Source organism: Oryctolagus cuniculus, chromosome 6 (genome assembly GCF_051225735.1).
Source record: "Oryctolagus cuniculus isolate XC-2025 breed Fujian yellow rabbit chromosome 6, ASM5122573v1, whole genome shotgun sequence".
In the NCBI taxonomy this organism is placed as follows: Eukaryota; Metazoa; Chordata; class Mammalia; order Lagomorpha; family Leporidae; genus Oryctolagus; species Oryctolagus cuniculus.
The window spans coordinates 149,253,952-149,275,000 of record NC_142872.1 but is presented as its reverse complement, the minus strand read 5'-3'; the positions used below and the strand labels follow the sequence as shown (position 1 = coordinate 149,275,000).

General features: G+C 44.0%; 1 protein-coding gene across 37 annotated transcripts in view; it reads right to left on the bottom strand.

Annotated features, from left to right (window-relative positions):
* TBC1D31 (TBC1 domain family member 31) overlaps nucleotides 1-21,049 on the bottom strand; it is a 64,248-nt gene that overhangs the window by 34,155 nt on the left and 9,044 nt on the right. For 8 of the 37 annotated variants that reach the window (XM_070075446.2, XM_070075447.2, XM_070075448.2 and 5 more), the window contains 6 exons: nucleotides 18,265-18,443; nucleotides 9,497-9,648; nucleotides 8,187-8,346; nucleotides 7,100-7,300; nucleotides 5,981-6,160; nucleotides 1-2 (listed from right to left, as the gene is read on the bottom strand). The exon at nucleotides 1-2 is cut by the window's left edge and continues 78 nt beyond it. In XM_070075446.2, coding sequence (XP_069931547.1) covers nucleotides 1-2; nucleotides 5,981-6,160; nucleotides 7,100-7,300; nucleotides 8,187-8,346; nucleotides 9,497-9,648; nucleotides 18,265-18,443 — 874 coding nt within the window. Of the gene's footprint in view, nucleotides 3-5,980; nucleotides 6,161-7,099; nucleotides 7,301-8,186; nucleotides 8,347-9,496; nucleotides 9,649-12,664; nucleotides 12,766-18,264; nucleotides 18,444-21,049 lie in introns of all 37 variants that reach the window. The other 29 variants (XM_089335651.1, XM_089335661.1, XM_089335649.1 and 26 more) reach the window with 10 other exon arrangements.

Genomic DNA, 21,049 nt, shown 5'->3' with positions numbered 1-21,049 from the left:
TTCTAAAAAAAGATAGTGTCAGTAAGTGATAGAATCATAAAACTGAAAAGTGAACAAAGGACAATATGGCCACAGTGGCTTTTCAACTTTGGAATACAACACAAAAGAAATCACGGGATGTCTTTTCTCACTTTTTCCCAAATGTACATACGTATAGCAAAAAAAGTTCATGACACACGACCTTCCCTAGACTGGACCTGGCAAACTTTTTCTGTGACTGGTCCATTAGAACATGACACGTGGGTGTCTTAGCCGCGAGGTTCAACAAAGGACAGAAAGCCTTGGTGCATCTGGCCAGAACTGTCTTTCTTTCTTCCTTTTTTTTTTTTTTTAAGATTTATTTATTTGAAAGACAGAGTTACAGACAGAGGCAGGGACAGAGAGAGGTCTTTCATCTGCTGGTTTACTCCATAGATGGCCACAATGGCCAGAGCTGTGCCGATCCGAAGCCAGGAGTGTCTTTCGGGTCTCCCATGCAGGTGCAGGGGCCTAAGGACTCGGGCCATCTTCTATTGCCTTCCCAGGCCAGAGCAGAGAGCTAGATTGGAAGAGCAGCAGCAGGGACTAGAACTGGCGCCCGTATGGGATACCAGTGCTTCAGGCTAGGGCTTTTAACACACTGCTCCACAGCACCGGACCCCGGAATTGTGTCTTTCTTGTCTTGACAGTGAACTGATGGAGTTCCTATTTTCCTTTCTATATGCTGTTATCAAGATTCGTTGAAGACACGCATTTCACAGCACTGAAGTGTTCTACTTTGATCCTCTGCTAACAGCATGCTAGGGTTCATAATAAGCCCATGTCTTACATATTTTTGTAGGATATCCGGATATGATCTACACCAAAGCCCTGCCAGATACGCTGGCCTCAGTGAGCCTTTTACCTCCTGGGAGCCACTCATGATCACACCCACTAGTTTTCTCAGAAAAGGCTCCTGTGTGGCTGGCGCCGCGGCTCACTAGGCTAATCCCGGTGCCGGCATCCCGGGTTCTAGTCCCGGTTGGGGCGCTGGATTCTGTCCTGGTTGCTCCTCTTCCAGTCCAGCTCTCTGCTGTGGCCCAGGAAGGCGGTGGAGGATGGCTCAAATGCTTGGGCCCTGCACCCACATGGGAAACCAGGAGGAAGCACCTGGCTCCTGGCTTCGGATCGGCACAGTGCGCCTGCTGTAGCAGCCATTTGTGGGGTGAACCAACAGAAGGAAGACCTTTCTGTCTCTCTCTCTCACTGTCTAACTCTGCCTGTCATAAAAAAATAAAAAAGAAAGAAAGAAAAGAAAAGGCTCCTTTGAACTCTTGGGAAAGTTGAAGCCGGGTCATGTCTCAGGGATAGCATTTAGAACATTTTAGAACACTCATTGAATAGCAGCAACACTGCCCAATCTTTACACAGCCAGCTTTGTACTTGCTATTCAGTTTTTTAAAACAATTTTGTTTAGGGTTACATGAAGAGGTTTCTGTAAAGAAAATCAAGAATCGGGGCCAGTGCTGTGGCGCAGCAAGTTAAAGCCCTGGCCTGAAGCACCAGCATCCTATATGGGCGCCAGTTCTAGTTCTGGCTGCTCCACTTCTGATCCAGCTCTATGCTATGGCCTGGGAGAGCAGCAGAAGATGGCCCAAGTCCTTGGGCCCCTGCACCCATGTGGGAGACGCGGAGAAAGCTCCTGGCTCCGAATTGGCACAGCTCCGGCCATTGTGGCTATCTGGGGAGTGAACCAGTAGATGGAAGACCTCTCTCTCTCTCTAACTCTGCCTTTCAAATAAAATAAACAATTCTTTTAAAAAAAAATAGAAAAAAAGATGTTATTAAAGTTAGTATGAAAAATACCAAGTACTGGCGAGAATATGGAGCAGCTCTCAAACACTGATAGGAATGTGAATTGGTTCAATCAGCCACTCAGGAAAACTGCTTGAGAGCGTTCACTAAGCTAATGTACAGGGCAACAGGAGTGCAGTTACTCTCGAGGTAAAAGGAAGAGCATCTGGAAGGGAGCGGGAAGGCGCTGGGCTCATGGGTGTGTTCATTTGGTGAAAATTCACTGGGCTGTATACTTGCGTGTTCTTTGCACGTATGTATTTATTCATGTATTGTCAATGAGAAGCTTTCAAATTCCTTGAAAATAATGTTAGTGACTTCTCCTGTAATATTTATATTTTCTTTTTTAAAAAATTTATTTTATTTGAAAGGCAGAGCTACAGAGAGACACAGGCAGAGAGAGATCTTCCATCCGTTGGTTCATTCCCCAAATGGCTGCAATGACGGGAGCTGGGCCGATCCAAAGCCAGGAGCCAGGAGCTTCTTCCTGGTCTCCCACGTGGGTGCAGGGGCCCAAGGACTTGGGCCATCTTCTACTGCTTTCCCAGGCCATAGCAGAAAGCTACAGTGGAAGTGGAGCAGCCAGGACTCAAACCAACGCCCATCTAGGATACTGGTACTGCAAGCAGCGGCTTTAACTGCTATGCCACAGTGCCGGCCCTGTGGGGAGCAACTCGGACTAGACTAAGTTACTGGAATTAAGACTTATTCTATGCATCTGCTCTCCCACAATATGGCGCTGGGAGAGGAGAAAACAGCTTCTACACAGCTGCCTCCAGTTCAGCCAATAAACTGTAGGACTTGCTCCTGATTGGAGGAGAGCAGTGTACTTGGCGTGTGGGCAGCCGAGTTGGGATTGGCAGAGGAGGACTATAAAGGAGGAGAGAGACGGCATGCACCAGGAACATCTAAGAGGATCATCTAAGGGGAACACCTGTGCAGCCCCCGAGAGAGCCGGCTGGCGGTGTGCCGCTCCCCTGCGGAAGTGGGGAATGTGGCAGGGGGAACTGCCCTTCCACGGAGGTGGAAGGGACAGTAGCCAACCCGGGAAGAACCACCAGCAAACCCGGGGAGGGCCGAGCAGACGAAAGAACAGCGCAGGGTCCTGTGTCGTTCCTCCACGAAGAGGGGGAGCGACATAATGGTGCCGTGACTCGGATGTGAAGCCTAGGCAGGGCTTAGTGTCGTTCCTCCACGAAGAGGGGGAGCGACATAATGGTGCCGTGACTCGGATAGGAAACCTAGGACGGATAGGAAACTTAGGAGGGAAGAAACGGAAAGAAGTGGGAAAATATCGGAGAGAGAGACTAGCAAACAGCCTAAGGAAAAGCCGGACGAAAAAGGTGCCGGAAGAAGCTATTGAAAGCCTAGGCATAGACTCAGATACGGACTACGGGGGGAAGCTGGGAGAAATCTCTAAGGTCGAAAGCAAAAGTGAAAGCTAGAACAAACAGACTCGGATGCGGACTGTGGGGAGAGGCCAGGAGAAATGAGGGAGGAGTATTGTTGGAGGAAAGCTTGGGGAAACATACCGGGTAGAGAAAAATGTTAGGGAAATTGAAGCCGCGGGGGGCAGGCCGAGGCGGAGACGAAAGCCACTTTGGGATTCTCAAGTTAGCCCGGGAATGGGGGGCGAAAAGTTAAAACCAGAAGCGGAAACGTAAGCCCGGTTGGGATCCGTCTGATTAGCCCGGGGAGCAAAGGACGGGAAGCCAAATCGTGGGGCGGAGACGTGAGCTGGGTTGAATTCGCCAGGTTAGCCCGGGGAACTTAGATTGAATGCTAGTGGTGGAGACGTAAGCTACGCTGTGTGACTCGCGGAGGCTGCCGCACGCAGACAGAGCGTGCGGGGCTCAAGTAGATAGGGAACGCTGGGCTAGTGCGAAGCCGCGCAGATGAGAGAGGCGCGGGCTGAAGCGGCTCAGAGCCGGAAAGCCGCCGAGAAGCAGCCTTGGGGCGGGTGCCGGGAAGCCGCAGGGATAAGAGAAACAGAAGTTTAGAAGTAAAATGAGAGAAATAGGAATGCTGGAAGATAGAAGTAAAATGGGAGAAATAGGAATGCCCGGAGATAGAGAAATAGAGAAATAGAAAGGCCTCCCCACAACATGGCAATGAGAAAGCTTGGATTCGGTCTGCCTGATTAGTGAGGCGATGAGCACCTGCGGGCGGCTAGCAGCTTATGCAGCGCAGGTCACCGAAGACAGGCACGTTATTAACATCAATAGTCTCCCCACAATACCGCAATGAGAAGGCTTGGATTCGGTCTGCCTGATTAGTAAGGCGGTAAGCACCAGTAGGCAGCTCGACCAGAGTATGAGCTGCAGGTCACCGAAGATAGGCACGAATCAACACCAATAGGCCTCCCCACAATATGGCAATGAGAAGGCTTGGATTCGGTCTGCCTGATTAGTAAGGCGGTAAGCACCAGCAGGCGGCTCGACCAGAGTATGAGCCGCAGGTCACCGAAGACAGGCACGCATCAGCGCCTAAAAACCTCCTCACAACATGGTGAAGAGAGGACCCGGATTCGGTTTGCCTGATTGATAGGACTTGTAAGAACCTGCGGGCAACTCTAGCAAGTAGAGCAGAGTGTGTGCCGCGGGACACTGAAGACAGGCGCGTATCAACGCCAAAAATAAAAAGAAAGGGGGATCTGTGGGGAGCAACTCGGACTAGACTAAGTTACTGGAATTAAGACTTATTCTATGCATCTGCTCTCCCACAATATGGCGCTGGGAGAGGAGAAAACAGCTTCTACACAGCTGCCTCCAGTTCAGCCAATAAACTGTAGGACTTGCTCCTGATTGGAGGAGAGCAGCGTACTCGGCATGTGGGCAGCCGAGTTGGGATTGGCAGAGGAGGACTATAAAGGAGGAGAGAGACGGCATGCACCAGGAACATCTAAGAGGATCATCTAAGGGGAACACCTGTGCAGCCCCCGAGAGAGCCGGCCGGCGGTGTGCCGCTCCCCTGCGGAAGTGGGGAATGTGGCAGGGGGAACTGCCCTTCCACGGAGGTGGAAGGGACAGTAGCCAACCCGGGAAGAACCACCAGCAAACCCGGGGAGGGCCGAGCAGACGAAAGAACAGCGCAGGGTCCTGTGTCGTTCCTCCACGAAGAGGGGGAGCGACAGGCCCCATGTATTTTCTTTCTATTCCAAAGTTATATGATCAGGAAAATATAAAAAAATTGAAGAAGAAAACAATAACTCATTGAAATTCCCTTGAAAATTTCCTTCAGGTAATCCTTGATTAGCTGTAGGGAACACAATGAGGAGTGTGATAGGGAGCAAGGAGCAGGAAAGGGATGCGTTAGGGACTGGTGTTGTGCCACAGCTGGTTAGACTGCTTGGGATACAGCATCTGATGTCAGAGGGCTGATTCAAGGCCCAGTTGCTCCACTTCTGACCTAGCTCCCTGCTTGTGTGCCGGGAAGGGCAGTGGAGGATGGCCCAAGTATTTGGGTCCCAGCCACCCACATGGAAGACCCAGATGGAGTTCCAGGCTCTTAGTTTTGGCCTGTTCCAACCCTGGCCACTGTGGCCATTTGGGATGCAAACCAGAGGAGGGAAGATCTCTCCACCTCTCCCCACCACCTCACCATCTATTGTTCTGCTTTTCAAAATAAATCTTAAAAAGGAGTGAGGAACACTTTAATTCTATTCCTTCTATAACCTTCTATACTAATACTATCTAAGAAAAGCATAACATGAACCACAGATGTAATTTACAATTTTCTAGGAGCTGCATTACAAGAGTAAGGAGAAGCAGGTAAAATTAGGTTTAGCAACACATTTAACCCAAAACAATAAAAATACTATTGCAGCATATAATCCATAAAAAAGCATTAAATAAAATATTTTACACTCTTTGGTTCATCCTAAATTTTCACACTTTCTTACTGTATGCTTCACACTTATAGCCATTTCAATTCAAACTAATCACGTCCAGACTACTCATCAGCCACACGTGGCCACCATATTGGACAGCGCAATTCTTCCATTAAAAAGTTTTAAAAGTGCATTGTAACGTCAGTTGCAATTCTCTTCTCTTCATACAATACTCCCTTTAATTTCCAAAACAGGGAAGAGTGACAATCACCTAGAAATCATGAGACTCCATATAGCAGAACCATGACCAAAAACAGTCTATTTATGATGCATTCTTACCTCTTTATTTTCAAAATTACTAGTCAGGTCTTGTTTTAATATTCTAGTTTGTATTTTGCTTTCCCTGGGTTTTAAAGTTGGACGCTGAACTCTTCCTGATGTTACTTTCATCTTAAGATCACCAGAACTAAGTTTATTCTTAGGCAAATCCTCAATCACTTTCACTAAAGGAGGAGGTGGCTAAAAAAAAAAAAAAAAGAAAGAAAGAAAAAAGAAAAAATATAGGTTATATTATATATATTCCAATTGATATCCTTGGGAAATAGGCTTGCTAATATATGATTTCCAAAATTTGTTTTGATAAATTTAATATGCTTTACTATGTATAATTATTCTTCAAGTAGAATCTAAAAATGTTTTCTTGACTAATAAAGCAAACTTCTGCCAAATTCCCTAGAGAACATAATAAAAGAACATGATTTATAACAGCAATAAGTAGAACTTAATTGTTCCTTGAAAGCTGGCCTTAAATCATATACCCAGGCACTTTCACGGTTGCACGGTAAAGTTACGAGTATGGTGATAAACCTCAGAAGAAAAGGCAGTTAGAAGAGGATTGAGGAGTGCATTTTAGATGAAATGCACAGTGTGGATAATAGATAATAAGAATGATATCGCGAGAGATAATGAGAGAAGTTCTAAGTATGGGGAAAAAGATTAGACAGGCAGACAAAATTAGAGAGGCTATGATGGAGATGGGGCACAGTAAGCACATAAATCAATAGTTCAAGTTGAAATTATAAGATCTAATATTGACTAAATTTAGAAAACAAAGGAACAGGGACAATCAAAAAGCTCTGTGGTTTCTAGCCTACGAGACGGGGAGAAAGAGTGAAACAGAAATGAAGAAATTGGGTTTGAAGAGTGTTTGAGAAACGATACTTTGAATGAGACAAGGACACTTAACAGAGATGTATGTCCTTGAAGAAGGTAGTAATTTAAGAATAGAACACAGGCGAGAAATCAAGGCTGCAGACGCGACTTGTGGGCGTAAGAGTCACAGAATACAGCCAAGAAAATGGACAATTTCCATGGAAATCAGAACAGCAGCGTAAAGATTTTATCCTAAATGACATGGTATTTAGATATTCCCTAAAACTGGTTTACTTGATAACATACCTTGTTTATTTCTTGTGTTAAAGCCTGAACTGAATATATGTTCAGACTGCCATTCTCCATAATAGATGCAATGTACCGTCCGTGTGGGCTAATCACTGATGAGCTAATTCCATCATCAAGGCTCCCAACTTCAAAAAGAAGTTTACAAGTCTGTATGTTGACAAATCTCATAATACCATCTTGACTCAGCACTCCAAGAACCTAAGAGGCGGCAGAGTTCCCCAAAACATTTGAAAATCAAATGTTTCAAACTATACTCACATACACATATACATACATACGCATGTTATATATTTACAAACACACACACACACACACAAATACTCCTCAACTTATGATGGGGTTAGATCCAAATCAATTTATCATAAGTTGAAAATGTATTTAATATAACTATTGAATACCCTACCACGTCTCCCACGTGGGTGCAGGGGCCCAAGGACTTGGGCCATCTTCTACTGCTCTCCCAAGCCATAGCAGCGAGCTGGATCAGAAGTGGAGCAGCCGGGACTTGAATTGGCACCCACTAAGCCACAGTGCCGGCCCCAACATATTGATTTTTTTTTTTTTTTTTGGACAGGCAGGGTGGACAGTGAGAGAGAGAGACAGAGAGAAAGGTCTTCCTTTGCCGTTGGTTCACCCTCCAATGGCCGCTGCGCCAGTGCGCTGTGGCCGGCACATTGCGCTGATCTGAAGGCAGGAGCCAGGTGCTTCTCCTGGTCTCCCATGCGGGTGCAGGGCCCAAGGACTTGGGCCATCCTCCACTGCACTCCCGGGCCACAGCAGAGAGCTGGCCTGGAAGAGGGGCAACCGGGACAGAATCCGGTGCCCTGACCGGGACTAGAACCTGGTGTGCCGGCGCCGCAAGGCGGAGGATTAGCCTATTGAGCCGCGGCGCCGGCCCCAATATATTGATTTTTAAAAGGATAATTTGTCAATAATATAAATAACATAAAATTTTGAAATTTTTTCTAATTCCATAGTCTGTTTAAAATAATATGCTAATAATTTCAAATTCTTATGTTGGGATATAAATTAAATAAGAGCTAATATAGTTCAGAAGTTCAGAAATTGCATTTTCGTTACTGACCTGATTGGAACCAGCATCAAAGCTATCAGGAAGAAATTCTAGATGGCGAATGGCTCGAACTTTTGTAGGCATCTGGATAATTCTAAAGAGCTGTGTAGCTTCTAAGCACCACAAGTGAAGATGATTTGATTTGCCTCCAGCAGCCAGGATTCGGCCATCTCTAGATGACAAAACAACAGGGAAGACTCGCTGGATTGTTTATAACAACACTGTCCAACAGAACTTTCTGTGATGATAAAAACGTCTGTATGCATGCTGTCCCATGTGGTCATCACTAGTCACATGTGACTGAGCTCTGACTCCAGCTCTGCTAAAGCAGATCCTGGAGGGTGGCAGCAATGGCTCAAGAAGCTGGGTTCCTGACACCCACATGGGAGACTGGGACCGAGTTCCTGGCTCCTAGCTTGGGCCCTGGCCTAACCCTGGTCACTGTGAACATCTCGGAAGTGAACCAGTGGATGGTCTTTGTCTTTTGCAGCATCTCAAATAAATAAATCTAAGGAGGTGATGAGAAAATATCTGCTACCTGAATGACATTAATGGGCGACATAATGTAGAGGAAGAATTCAGTGCTGGTCAGTATTCCAGACCGGCTGTATCAAAGTGTTGAGAAAGGACTATGATGGGGGCCAGCATTGTGGCGTAGCAGGTAATGCCACTGCCTGCAATGCCAGCATCCCATATGGGTGCCCGTTCGTGTCCTGGCTGCTCTGCTTAGTGGTAAAAGCTCAAGTACCTGGGTCCCTGGCACCCACTTGGGAGACCAGGATTGAAATCCAGGCTCCAGGCTTTGGCATGGGCCAGCCCCAGCTACTGCAGGAATCTGGGGAACAAACCAAGGCAAAGAGACCCTTGGTTGCTTCTCCCTGTCTTTCAAATGAAAAAACAAAGCTGGAATCCAATGTTATTATTTTTTTTATTTCTGAACGTCTTAAAATGTACATTACCTGAGCCGGCGCCGTGGCTCAATAGGCTAATCCTCCACCTTGCGGCGCCGGCACACCGGGTTCTAGTCCCGGTCGGGGCGCCGGATTCTGTCCCGGTTGCCCCTCTTCCAGGCCAGCTCTCTGCTATGGCCAGGGAGTGCAGTGGAGGATGGCCCAGGTGCTTGGGCCCTGCACCCCATGGGAGACCAGGAAAAGCACCTGGATCCTGGCTCCTGCCATCGGATCAGCGCGGTGCGCCGGCTGCAGCGGCGGCCATTGGAGGGTGAACCAACGGCAAAGGAAGACCTTTCTCTCTCTGTCTCTCTCTCTCACTGTCCACTCTGCCTGTCAAAAATTAAAAAAAAAAAAAAAAATGTACATTACCTGGTCACAGCAAACACTTTGTATAATATACTGGAGCTTTCGGGTGGAGCTGGTAATTGATATTTGCAAAACAGAGTATCACATTCCCAGGCAAAAATGGAATTGTCTTTAAAACAGCTGAGGATGGTATTACTTAGTGGTAGAAAGAAAACCTAAAGAGGGAGACAGAAAAAGTTATTTTTCACATAATTCATAGAGCCCTCTTTAAATTTAAAATGACAAAAAGTAGTCAATCTTTTTTTCAAATTACCTGTTCTTAAGCTGGAGGAAAATATATTTAAAATGCAAGGACTAATACTGTTTCAGATACTATTATGTACTAAAAATAAATGATAAACCCATTTAATTAAAAAATAGGTGACTTATGACGAGGCAATTCACAGAATTCTAAGTAACAATTTATAAACATTTACCTTATATTAAAAGATTTAGATGAAAATAAGGTATCATTTTGAGTTTCAACTTTGTTTAAAAACACTATATTAAATATTAACTATGGATAAATGTTAAAAAATACCAAATGTTGGTGACAATATAGGGAATGGACCATACCTTGCTGCTGGGAATAGAAACTGCTTAGAGATACTGTAAAACATGTTTCTGCAGCTTTAAAATAGGTATCTCTCTTTAGTGAACTTACTTACAGAATAATGGACAATATGTTTCAGGTAAATGTATGTCAAGGATCATAAGCAGAACAAGTTTAAAGTGCATATATGATATTTTATTAGAGATTCAATATATCTGAGAATGAAGTTGATAGCATGGTTGAAAACGTCACTATTTGGGGCCAGCTTTGTGGTGTAGTGGGTAAAGCTGCTGCCCGCAGTGCTGTTGGCATCCCATATGGGTGCCACTGCTCCACTCCAGATCCAGCTCCCTGCTAATGAGCCTGGGAAGGCAGCAGAAGATGGCCCAAGTGCTTGGGCCCCTGCACCCAAGGGAGAGACCTGGATGAAACTCCTGACTCCTGGCTTCGGACCAGCCTAGCTCTGACTGTTGTGGCAATTTGGTGAGTGAACCAGCAGATGGAAAATCTCTGTCTCCTCCTCTCTTCTTTTCTGTAATTCTGCCTTTCAAATAAATAAATCTTTTTTTAAAGAAGTCACTAATTTATTCTAATTTCCATTTTTTTATTACATAAGCAATAAATGCTTCTGCTTGACAGCACAAAATTTTAATTGAAATTGATCAACACTTTCCCATGATATCTTCAATGGTGGAGCCAGCGCCCCGGTGTGCAGCACCAGCATCCCAAATGGGCACTGGTTCAAGTCCCAGCTGCTTCACTTCGGACCCAGAACTCTGTTAATGCACCTGGGAAAGCAGTGTAGGATGGCTCAAGTCCTTGGGCCCCTGCACCCCTGTGGGGGACCCAGAGGAGCTCCTGGTTCCTGGCTTTGGAACGCCTCAGTTCTGGCTGTTTTCATTTGGGGAGTGATCCAGCAGATGGAAAACCACTCTCTCTCTGTCTCTACCTCTCTCTATAACTCTTTCAAATAAAGAAAAATATATCTTTTTTTAAAAAATCTTCAATGGTTTAATTTTTTTGTGTGTTGTCTTTATACAACACACAAATGTATAATGCACCACAGAATATACTGGGTAATTAAAGTATCTACACAGGGGGTATGTATTTGGCCTAGAGCATAAGACATCAGTTAAGGTAAGTGTCCTACCACAGAAAACCTGGGTTTGCTACTTGGCTCCAGGTCCTGGCTCCAGTCTCCAGCTAATTTAGACCCTAGGAAGCAGCAGTGATAGCTCAAACCTAGGCTCCTGCCAGCCACATGGGAGACCGAGGTGGCTTCAGTTCCTGACTCCGGGCTTCAGCAGGTCCTGTCCTGGCCTGTGGACATGTGGGGTATAAACCAGCAGATGGGCATCTTTCTTTTGCTCTCTCCAATGAAATAATAACAATAATCTACTCAGGATTAATGCCAAAAAAACACAATTAAAAATGATAAGTTCATCTGATGCTAACAAATCAGGCAGGGGCATGATCCACTCCTCACTTTTGTCCTTGGCTCACTTTGCCAAAGGTAATATCTGGTAGACCTTTGGCTAAGAGATTCGCTGAGTTGGGAAGATTCACAATATGAAGACCTTTATAGAAAAACTTATAGTGAACACATTATAATCTATAATGAATGCATTAAAACACCATCCCAGGGGTAGGTGTTGTGACACAATGGGTTAAGCCACATTAGTTGTATCCCATGTTAGAGTGCTGGCTCAACTCCCAACCACTTAACCACTTGGCTTCTGATCCAGCTTCCTGTTAACACACGAGAGAAGGCAGTGGATGTTAGCCTAAGTACTTGGGTCTCTGCTACCCATGTAGAAGACCCTTTTGGAGTTCCTGCTTCAGCCTGGCCCAGGAATGGCTGTTGTGGACATGTGCGGAGTGAACAGCAGGTGGAAGATCTGTCTCTGTCTCTGTAACTCTGCCTTTCAAATAAATTAATAAATCTTTTTTTTTAAAAAAAACCACTATTTCAAAATTGATGTCAAGAAGTGACTTAAAAAATTCTTATTATAATTAGCAATCATTTTCCCAGAAAAGTAATAAAGTTTATTCCTACTGGGAAAAGCAAAGCTCACGAGTTAATGAGCATCAACTGCTATTTTAGGGGAATAGTTGTGATAGATTATTGCCTGCATGATTATGCATTACTAGATCTGTGATTTTAATTGCCATATTTTAATGGTTATAAAATTGTTCCTAATGAATCATGTCATTATTATTTAGACAGTGTCATCTCTTGACAAACATAAAAAAACTCAGGAAAAACTTCTAAAACATAATGAAACATACTTTTGTGGTGATGAGCTCAAGGATGGAGCTGCAGATGTTCCTTGTAGAACACATGAGCTCTTTTCAAAGTTTAAAGAGTTCTGAGTAGTAACGCCAGGAAGTTAAGGTCAAATGCACAAGAAATTTAGTGAGTATACATTGTATGCAGAGACTAGATAAAGTTCAATAACACATTCAATTAAATGTTTTCTGATACTCATCACAGACACTTTTTTAATATATATTGAACCACAGTAACCACAAATCCTAGGATCTGTTTCAAAATCTCTAACTAAAGAGCTCAATATCCTATCTCTAACATCAACAAAAGAATCAAAATTTACGATTTTGAAGAAGAGTAACTGGTTTACCTGATAAGTAGACGGTACAACGGACTGGCTTTGGAGTAAGGTTTGGATTCAAATTGCTCTTTTTTTTTTTTTTTAATTGTTTATTTATTTGAAAGGCAGAGCTACAGAGAGAAAGAGAGAGAGAAAGGTCTTCCATCAGCTGGTTCACTCCCGAGATAGCCACAATAGCTGGAGGCTGGGCCAGTCCAAAGCCAGGAGCCTGGAGCTATGTCCAGGTCTCCCACATAGGTACAAGGCCCCAAGCACTTGGGCTACCTTCTGCTGCTCTCTCAGGTACATTAGCAGGCAAATGGATTGGAAGTAGAGCAGCAGGTACTCGAACATATGGGATGCCAGAATTGGTGGTGGTGGTTTTACTGGCTACACTACAGAGCTGGCCTCAAACTGCTCTCTCTCATAAGCTATGTGACACTGCACATTATAATATTTCTGAACTTTAGTTTCCCCTCTTGTAAAGTATGAATAATAGTATCTATCTTTAGCATCATTTCAGCTTAAAAATAATCATATAAAGTATTATTTAAGCTTAAAAATAATTATGTAAATTATAAAAAAGTATATAGTAGGCACTCAACAACTGGTATCTACTACTACTAATTACTGCTATTACTACATACAAAAATCAGTGGAAAGAAGTTAGAGTGGCAGCTTCTTTAAAAACGACTTGAAATTAAAGATTCATAATTTCTTATCTGAAACTCTAGGGCCCAGATATGTTTCAGAATTAGTTGCGATTTTAGAATGGTGAGAGAACATATTTGACAGCATTGTGGAGAGCCTCCAGGAACCTGGGGAAATACCCCATACTGAAATACACTCATGTTTCAGCCTCACGTCAACTCAGTTAAGACTTTGCTGCTAAATGAATTCAGGTCAGATCATATTTTGCTACTAGTTGGATTAAACATTTTTAAATCATTAATAAATGCTACACTTGTCATGATAAAGTTTGAAATGACAGTTAACACATCAATTTCTAAAAAGGGATCTATTTATTTATTTATTTGAAGGGCAGAGTGGCAAAGACAGAGAGGGAGAGACAGATGAAGAGAGAACTTCCCTCCGCTGGTTCACTTCCCAAAAGGCTGCAACAGCCAGGTCTGGACCAGGCTGAAGCCAACAGCCAGGAACTCCATCCTGGTCTCCCACATGGGTGACAGGGCCCCAAGCATTTCAACCATCTTCCAGCAGGATGCTGGATCAGAAGCAAAGCAGCAGGGACTTGAACCAACACTCTGATAATGGGATGCTGGTATCTCAGAGGTGGTTTAACCCTCTGTACCAGAACACTGGCCCTACTTAATGGTCTTTTAAAAAACATAGGGGCTGGCATGGTGGCATAACAGGTTAGGTGTCTGCCTGCAGTACTGGCATTCCATATGGGCACCAGTTCAAGTTCCACTTCCGATCCAGCTTGCTGCTGATGGCCTGGGAAAGCATTAGAAGATGGCCCAAGTGCTTGGGCCCCTGCACCCATGTGGTAGACCTGGAAGAGAAGCTCCTGGCTCCTGACTGGCCCAGCTCCGGCCATTGTGGCCACTGGGGGAGTGAACCAGCAGATGGAAGATCTCTGTCTCTCCCCCTGTCTGTAACTATGCCTCCCAAGTAAATAAATAAATCTTAAAAAAAAAAAAAAAAAAACTGCAAATACATGAGATAATTTCATAACTGAATGAGATAATAATAGCAGAAATCAGTCCCATGCTAAGTGGTTGGCATAGATTATCACATTCAATCCTGAAGTAGGTGCTATTACTGTTTTCATCTTTTATACAAGGGAAATAGTTTGTCAAAATGTTTAATATGAGTCTATAAATGCCTTGAGGCTGAACTTCTAGTTTACATGAATTGCAGGGATAGAAAAGAAGTTAAACAACAATGATAAAACACTGAGACAATTCCAGAATGTGCGGCATTTTCCAAGACAACTGGCTTGGTCTTGCCACAGAATTAATGCTGTGGGGTAGGGTTAGGGGGAAGGAAGTGGAAGACTGTTTTAGATGAAAAGAGCCTTCCTAAAGTGAGCTTCACAGCAAACACTCAAGGAAAGTTACTTCAAGGGTCTCACACGTCAGCAAAATGAATACAAGTTCTATTTAAAACATAGAATCAGAAATTGGAATAAAACATACACTTAAAAAAAATGGAAGGAACTAAGGTTTTAATTTAAGATTTGGTAAATTAACATTAGTTGGAGGATGGCATTGTGGCATAGTGGGTAAAGCTGCTGCCTGCAGTGCTGGCATCCCATATGGACGCCAGTTCAAGTCTCAGCTGCTCCACTTCCAATCTGGCTCTCTGCTATGGCCTGGGAAAGCAGCAGAAGATGGCCCAAGTCCTTGGGCCCCTGCACCTGTGTGGGAGACCCCGAGGAAGCTCCTGGCTCCTGGCTTCGGATTGGTGCAGCTTCGGCTGTTGTGGATATTTAGGGAGTGAACCAGCAGATGGAAGACTTCTCTCTCTCTGCACCTCTGCCTCTGCCTCTCTGTAATTCTACCTTTCAAATAATAAATAAATAAATCTTAAAAAAAAGATTAGTTATTTTCTACTTTTTACAGTGGAAACTAGGAGTGGTAACCATTTAGCCATCTTCAATTTTGGCAAAGCCCAAGCACTAGGAATCATTTTAACATTTTAAAATTGTTATGTAATTTTTCTCTTGGCCTGCACAGTCAAAAATATTTACTATCTGGTCCTTAAAAAATGTTTGCTTGTAGCCTATAGCTCTTGGTGCTTCAATTTATAACAATACATTTACTGGTATATATCATACTATACATATATTTTGTATACTTAATTTTATTCTTACATCACTAACATTTGGAATACTATTTTTTAAACTAAAATGTCTAAATGACCAAGCAAGGTTAGCATTGGCAACTATCCAGTGTATACTAATTTTAATTTCATGGTAAAAAGAACAGATGGTATTTATGTCATTGTTTCATAACTTTGTCTCCATTGTGGGTTCAACTCCCAGTGCTCTCCTTTTTGGAATTTAAAATTCAATTTAACTACTAAAGCAATTAAAGGAGAAAAGACCTACTAAGACATTTGGACTAAATCTCTAATGAATAAGCTTGCTACAACTTTTATCTCTTTTTAATTATTAAAGGCACACTAAAGAACTCTGGGATTCCCATGGAGATTACAGAATAAATTTTTGGTTGACATGTGTTGCTAGTTGTTCATGTTAATAACCAAGAAATTAAAAGCAACGCTGTGTGTATAATATAACCTGAAGCAAAATAATTAATCACATGGGAGACTCATATACTCCTGAAAACAGTAGTTGGCTAAACAAATGGGAAAAAAAAAGAACTAAAAAGCAAAAGAAATGGATTTTTTTAAAAGATGGTATATTAAAGGTGGTATGTTTACACAATGGAATTCTTATCAGCAGTAAAATGGAACACATACAACATGGACAAATCTCAAAAACATTTTGGTGAGTGAAAATAGCCTAAGACTATTACAAACAGTTCTATTTATATGAAATTTTAGAACAGGGAACACCCATCTATAGTTGCAAAACGCTAAGGAGTAATGCTTACCCAGGTAGGAAATAATGGAACTTTCTGGGTTGGTGGTGATGCTATGTCTGCACAGGTTACCAAGGTCTACACATTTGTCACACTTAACAAACGAATACTTAAGATTTATGTACTTTGTTACACGTAAATTTTACATTAACAAACATTGAACACTAGTTCATTAAAAACAGGGTTAAGTACTCACAGAGAGGGGCCAGCTTTGTAGGTTAAGCCTCTGCCTGTGGTGCTGGCATCCCACACATGCATCGGTTTGAGTCCCGAATGCTCCCCTTCTGATCTAGCTCCCTATTAATGGTCTGGGAAAGCAGTGGAGGATGGCCCAAATGCTTGGGCCCCTGCACCCATGTGGGAGACCAGGAGGAAGCTCCTGGCTCCTGGCTTCAGATCAGCCCAGCTCCAGCCGTTGTGGCCATCTGGGGAATGAACCAGCGGATGGAAGACCTCTCTTTCTGTCTCTCCCTTCTCTCTGTAACTCTGCCTCTCAAATAAATACATAAATCTTAAAAGAAAAAAAAAAAAGTACTCATGGAGAACATTGATGTCTACAATTTGCTTTAAAACACACAGACACAAAGAATTTAAACGAGAGACACGAAGAATTAATAAGCAGAGAAACAGAAAGTTGGATAGCTCCATCCATAATATAGAAACATGTAAAGTACATAAAGGAAATATAAAATACATTAATGGTATTCTCAAGATGGTGGGGACACGTATGTTCACTGTCAAGATTTTTTTTCTGGGGCTAGCGGCACGGCTCACTAGGCTAATCCTCTGCCTAGTGGCGCTGGCACACCAGGTTCTAGTCCCGGTCGGGGCACCGGATTCTGTCCCGGTTGCCCCTCTTCCAGGCCAGCTCTCTGCTATGGCCTGGGAGTGTAGTGGAGGATGGCCCAGGTCCTTGGGCCCTGCACCCGCATGGGAGACCAGGAGAAGCACCTGGCTCCTGGCTTCAGATCAGCTCGATGCGCCGGCTGCGGCGGCCATTGGAGGGTGAACCAACGACAAAGGAAGACCTTTCTCTCTGTCTCTCTCTCTCTCTCTCTCACTGTCCACTCTGTCTGTCAAAAAACAAACAAACAAACAAACAAAAAGATTTTTTTTCTGGGGCCAGTGCCATGGTGCAGTAGGTTAATCCTCCGCCTGCAGTGCCGGCATCCTATATGGGTGCTGGTTCTAGCCCTGGTCGCTCCACTTCCAATCCAGCTCTCTGCTATGGCCTGGTAGAAGATGGCCCAAGTGCTTGGGCCCCTGCAGCTGCATGGAAGACCAGGAAGAAGCGTCTGGCTCCTGCCTTCGGATCAGCGCAGTTGAAGCCATTTGGAGAGTGAACCAACAGAAGGAAGACATTTTTCTCTCTCTCACTGTCTGTAACTATACCTCTGAAATAAATAAAATCTTAAAAAAAGTTTTTTTTCTAAAAGATGTATTTATTTGAAAGGTAAAGTTAGAAAGAGAAAATCTTCCAATTGCTGGTTCACTCCTGAAGTGGGTGGGACCAAGGGCTTCTTCCAGGTCTCCTGCATGGGTGCAGGGGCCCAAGTATTTGTTGGTTTTCTGCTGCTTTCCCAGGCGCGTTAGCAGGGAGCTGCATCGGAATTGGAACAGCCAGGACTGAAACCATAGACTGTATGGGATGTCGGCTCTGTAGGTAGAGGTTTAACCTTCTACGTCACAGTGCCAGTCCCTCACTCTGAAATTCGTACAAATCTGCTGGATATCTGAAACTCAAAATCACAATAATATGGATGCTGGGGAGGTTACAAACCAGACAAAAGCCAACAACTAAACAAAACCTATCCTGAGTACTGAAGATCCACTGGCATGGTTTAAAAAGAAACAAACAACTCATTAACTTATAAACTGTCGTCACAGACAACATGTTAAGTGTGCTGGCCATTTTGCTTTGCTGGTTGCTGGGTTATGAAAACACAGCTAAAAGTTTGTGGGACAAAATGAACCATTATTTTTATATCATCTATAAATCCTACTGACCAAGAAACTATCCTAAGCAGCAAACAGATCAAGACGTGCTTTCTCACTGACCTTTTGTATCCCCACCGACTGGCGAATGTTCAGCTTTCTTTTTCTCTGAAAGGTATCCAAGTCCCATAGCTGTGCTGTATCAGAAGAAGTAGTGATGGCATATCGCCCTGATGCGTGCACAGAGATGGAAAACACGGACGATTCATGTCCTCTCATCCAGCTAACTAGTTCCTTGGTGACTGTGTTAAAAAGTAAAATTGTTACGTGGGTAAAATATATAAATAACACTTTATATAAATACTATATGAACAGCTTCAACTGATGACTGGGTATTATATGAGGCACCTTCGTTAACAGCTACAGAAACGGAAGCCTACGGCCAGCTGATAAAGCGCATCACGCTAGCCACATGTGTGTCAGGGAGGTATTGGGAGGGGAGGCTGACGGGAATTTTAAGAACAGTCTTGATTGTGATGTTATGAAGTTTGGGCTCTGTCCTCCGGGTGAGTTTTATGCAGAAGAACAACAGATGGGTCCGTGGTTTAGAAAGAGCACCTTGAGGATAGCTGGTGGGTATACTGAATGAGCAAAGGAAGTTGGACAAGAAGATTAATTTATGTTTCTGCAATAACCAAGGCAGGAGATAATGAAGGTCTAAATACAGAGAGCGGCAGTGGAGAAACGAACAAATTTAAGAGCTATGAGGGAGAAACATCAAAGGACTTAGGGATCAGATCAATGTTTCAGGATAAAGAAGGAATTAAGAATCCAGTGAGGCCGGCGCCGCGGCTCACTAGGCTAATCCTCCGCCTGCGGCGCCAGCACCCTGGGTTCTAGTACCAGTTGGGGCGCCGGTTCTGTCCCGGTTGCTCCTCTTCCAGGCCAGCTCTCTGCTGTGGCCCAGGAAGGCAGTGGAGGATGGCCCAGGTCCTTGGGCCCCTGCACCCCATGGGAGACCAGGAAGAAGCACCTGGCTCCTGGCTTTGGATCAGCACAGCACACCGGCCATAAAGGCCATCTGGGGGGTGAAGCAACGGAAGGAAGACCTTTCTCTGTCTCTGTCTCTCACTGTCTAACTCTACCTGTCAGAAAAAAAAAAAAAAAGAGTGATTCTAATTCAGCTATGTAAACAGACAGTGACACTCTCAACTGACGTGAGGCGTACATTAGGAGGAACAGAATTAGCAGTGCAGGAAAAAGCTAGGTTTGACTCTGAAAACTGACCTTGAGGTGCCTGTGTTAGGGGTAGTCTAAGCAGAGAAAATGGTACGGCAGGGAAACCTCCAAAAACTGTTCATGACTGTCATCCGTGCACAAATAATAGGCCATTATTTTCTATTTACATTTTCCTGTGTGTTTCCAAATGTTCTACAGAAAGCCTGTTTTTCTTTTGTGATCAGAATCTTTGCTCCAGAAAGATGGAGCCGAGAATAATCAGAAAATAAGATACAAACATGAGAAAAATAAAGATACAAAGTAGGGCAAAATTAAAGCCAGAGGAATTGACAAATTCCCTAGTGGAACAAGAATGCTTTCCAAACACCAGGGCAAAGGTTGACATTTGTGAATGATCAATTTTTCATTCATCTTCAGTGAAATGAGAAAAGCCAGGGTAAAGTGAATTTTTCATAAAGCTAAATTTAAAGTACTGCCCTTCTAGCTAGTATGTACTTCCAAATTCAAGTTGGAAAATAAAATCCCCTGTTTTTATGAAATGAAGTCATGATTTTCCAATGTGAACTAGCAGAATAAAAAGTCAACAAAACGATGTTGACTATTTTTTGAAAAACTGATTGGGGCCAGTGCTGTGGCACAGCAGGTTAAAGCCCTGGCATCCCATATGGGCACCGGTTCAAGTCCCGGCTGTTCCATTTCCAATCCAGCTCTCCGCTATGGCCTGGGAAAGCAGTGGAAGATGGCCCAAGTCCTTGGGCTCCTGCACCCACGTGGGAGACCTGGAAGAAGCTCCTGGCTCCTAGCTTCAGATCGGCATAGCTCCAGCCGTTACAGCCATCTAGGGAGAGAACCAGTGGATGGAGGACCTCTCTCTGTGTCTCTACTTCTCTCTGTAACTCTTTGAAATAAATAAAGAACAAATCTTTAAAAAAAAAAAAAGAAAAAGAAAAATTGGTTAAAAATCCAAAAGTGGGGCGGGCGCTGTGGGTTAAAGCCCCAGCCTGCAGCGCTGGCATCCCATACAGGTGCCAGTCCGAGTTCTGGATGCTCCACTTCTGTTCCAGCTCTATGCTATGGCCTGGGAAAGCAGCAGAAGATGGCCCGAGTCCCTGGGGTCCTGCACCTGCGTGGGAGACCCGGAAGAAGCTCCTGGCTCCTGGCTTTGGATCAGCTCAGCTCTAGCTGTTGTGGTCATTTGGGGAGTGAACCAGCAGATGGAAGACCTCTCTCTCTCTCTGCCTCTACCTTTCTCTGTATCTCTGTCTTTCAAGTAAATAAGACAAACTCTTTAAAAAAAAAAATCCAAAAGCATAGGAATCACTAAAAGAATGCAGAAGAAACTGAAGAAACAGAAAAGACAGGAGAAGCAAGAGAGGAAAGAGTAAGAACACTAGGATTCTTAAAGCAATCCCAAACGATATATGCCACCAAGAAGCAGGATGAAAGGTACAAAGAGGATTTCAACAATCAGGGGTGACTAATGGCCTAGGAGACAGCAGTCACAGCCTGGGCTGGGGCAGCAAGAGCAGGATTTATCCATGGTGTGGTGAGGAAGCAGCATTTGGCACAACAGGGCAAGAAAGAGGGAGGTGATGGGGAGTTAGGGGGTGCAGACAACATCCAAGGAAGGCGATTACTGAGAGAGGGGATTCAACTAGACAGGCGAGAC